General features: G+C 41.2%; 1 protein-coding gene across 1 annotated transcript in view; it reads right to left on the bottom strand.

Moving 5' to 3' along the window:
* Positions 1-670: 670 nt before the first annotated feature.
* Positions 671-1,400, bottom strand: part of LOC117118839 — a 6,605-nt gene continuing 5,875 nt past the window's right edge. The window contains exon 11 of the mRNA XM_033263553.1: positions 671-903. Within this exon, the coding sequence (XP_033119444.1) occupies positions 671-903 (233 nt within the window). The remainder of the gene's footprint in view (positions 904-1,400) is intronic.

Below are 1,400 nucleotides of genomic sequence, written 5' to 3'. Positions count from 1 at the left end.
TATGTCAATTATATTGAACTATGGTGGATTCAATGGTGGCCCAGTCAGCACCCCCCCCCCAACCCCAACCTCCTTTTATTTATTTTTTTCAAAATTATAAGAAAAATGGAGAAAACAGGCGAAATTGTATTCAACTTTTAATCTGAAAGTGCCATTTCCGGCCATCTAGATAATCATAGTTCCGGCCATCTAATAATCATAGTTTGTTCTTACCTCAGTCCCAACCGTTGTGGGACGTATTCAAACCATCACAAAAAGCCCCTTTAGACCCATGGAAATGGAACTCTCAATGGTAAAAATGCTTTTTCTAAGCTGTGTTCCTATACAAAATTATGGACTTTTTCCCGACGGAAGCTGTGCTCCCCTTTCTTAGACACTCCTCTCCTCACGGGCGTGTCACAAAGGTCTAATCAAGGATCTATAGTATACGCTATACTTGGAGTCGCAAAGCAAATTATGATTATGACACCTCTAGATGCTCGGATATTGTACTCTTTCAGACATTCTAATATTTTATCGCCATTTTTTGTTTAAATTTTGACAAATGTAGGGGATACTGTCCGGCTGTGCACCTTACCCCACTGGATTAATATGATATATATATCCTACAGTCGATGCTGTTATGTATCAACGAAGCCCCTTTGGATCAATGTGCTTTAGAGCGAGGACCCTATGGGTAGGGGCACGGAAGAGGCCCTAAGGGTCGGTGGCCCTGCTCACCGCCGCATGAGAGTGCATAGGCGTTAACGACGAGCATGGCTAGCTGTTCTACTAGCTGGGTACATTCTGTAACAATGGCTAACAAGCACCGTCTCAGTCTTTTGGCCTTTTTACTCGTCTCAAATTTTTTCTCCTCTTTTTGATTTTTCGGCGGGACTGGCATGGGGAGGGGTTTGGATCCGCCTTTGGCATGTACAGTAATTTTAAGATCAATGAAGAAGTTTTTCCTCTTTTTGAATTTCACTTTTGTGCAAGTGTATTGCGACTACACTATTGTGAGTGGAAATACTACCGTCAAATTTACGGTCAAAATTGAGATGAAGCACAACAACATTAGTTAACATTTTTATTTCATAAACATAAAGGTGATTTACTTAATTTATCATTATCATGATGGCCTCCTGCTTTCAAAAGTGGGGGACGTGTCCCCCTGCCTCCCACAGATCGACGCCCATAGTGGCGGCAGAGGTGAGATTATTTTAGACACCCTTTTCCTACCTGGTTAAAATATACTAGGGAGATTAAAAAGGCGGTGTGGAAAGAAACTGGCCAGCTACCACGTAATGCTAATGCTTCTAATAAGTCATTCCCCTATGTTCAGTAATAAATACAGAACTACATTTACCTTAGAGCATAATTTTCCCCATGCTTATAGAGACTACGCTTATAAAGCAAAGTAT

Source organism: Anneissia japonica, unplaced genomic scaffold (assembly GCF_011630105.1).
Source record: "Anneissia japonica isolate Jap-2015-1 unplaced genomic scaffold, ASM1163010v1 scaffold737_len1565949_cov176, whole genome shotgun sequence".
Taxonomy (NCBI): Eukaryota; Metazoa; Echinodermata; class Crinoidea; order Comatulida; family Comatulidae; genus Anneissia; species Anneissia japonica.
This window is presented reverse-complemented; position numbering and strand designations above follow the sequence as displayed.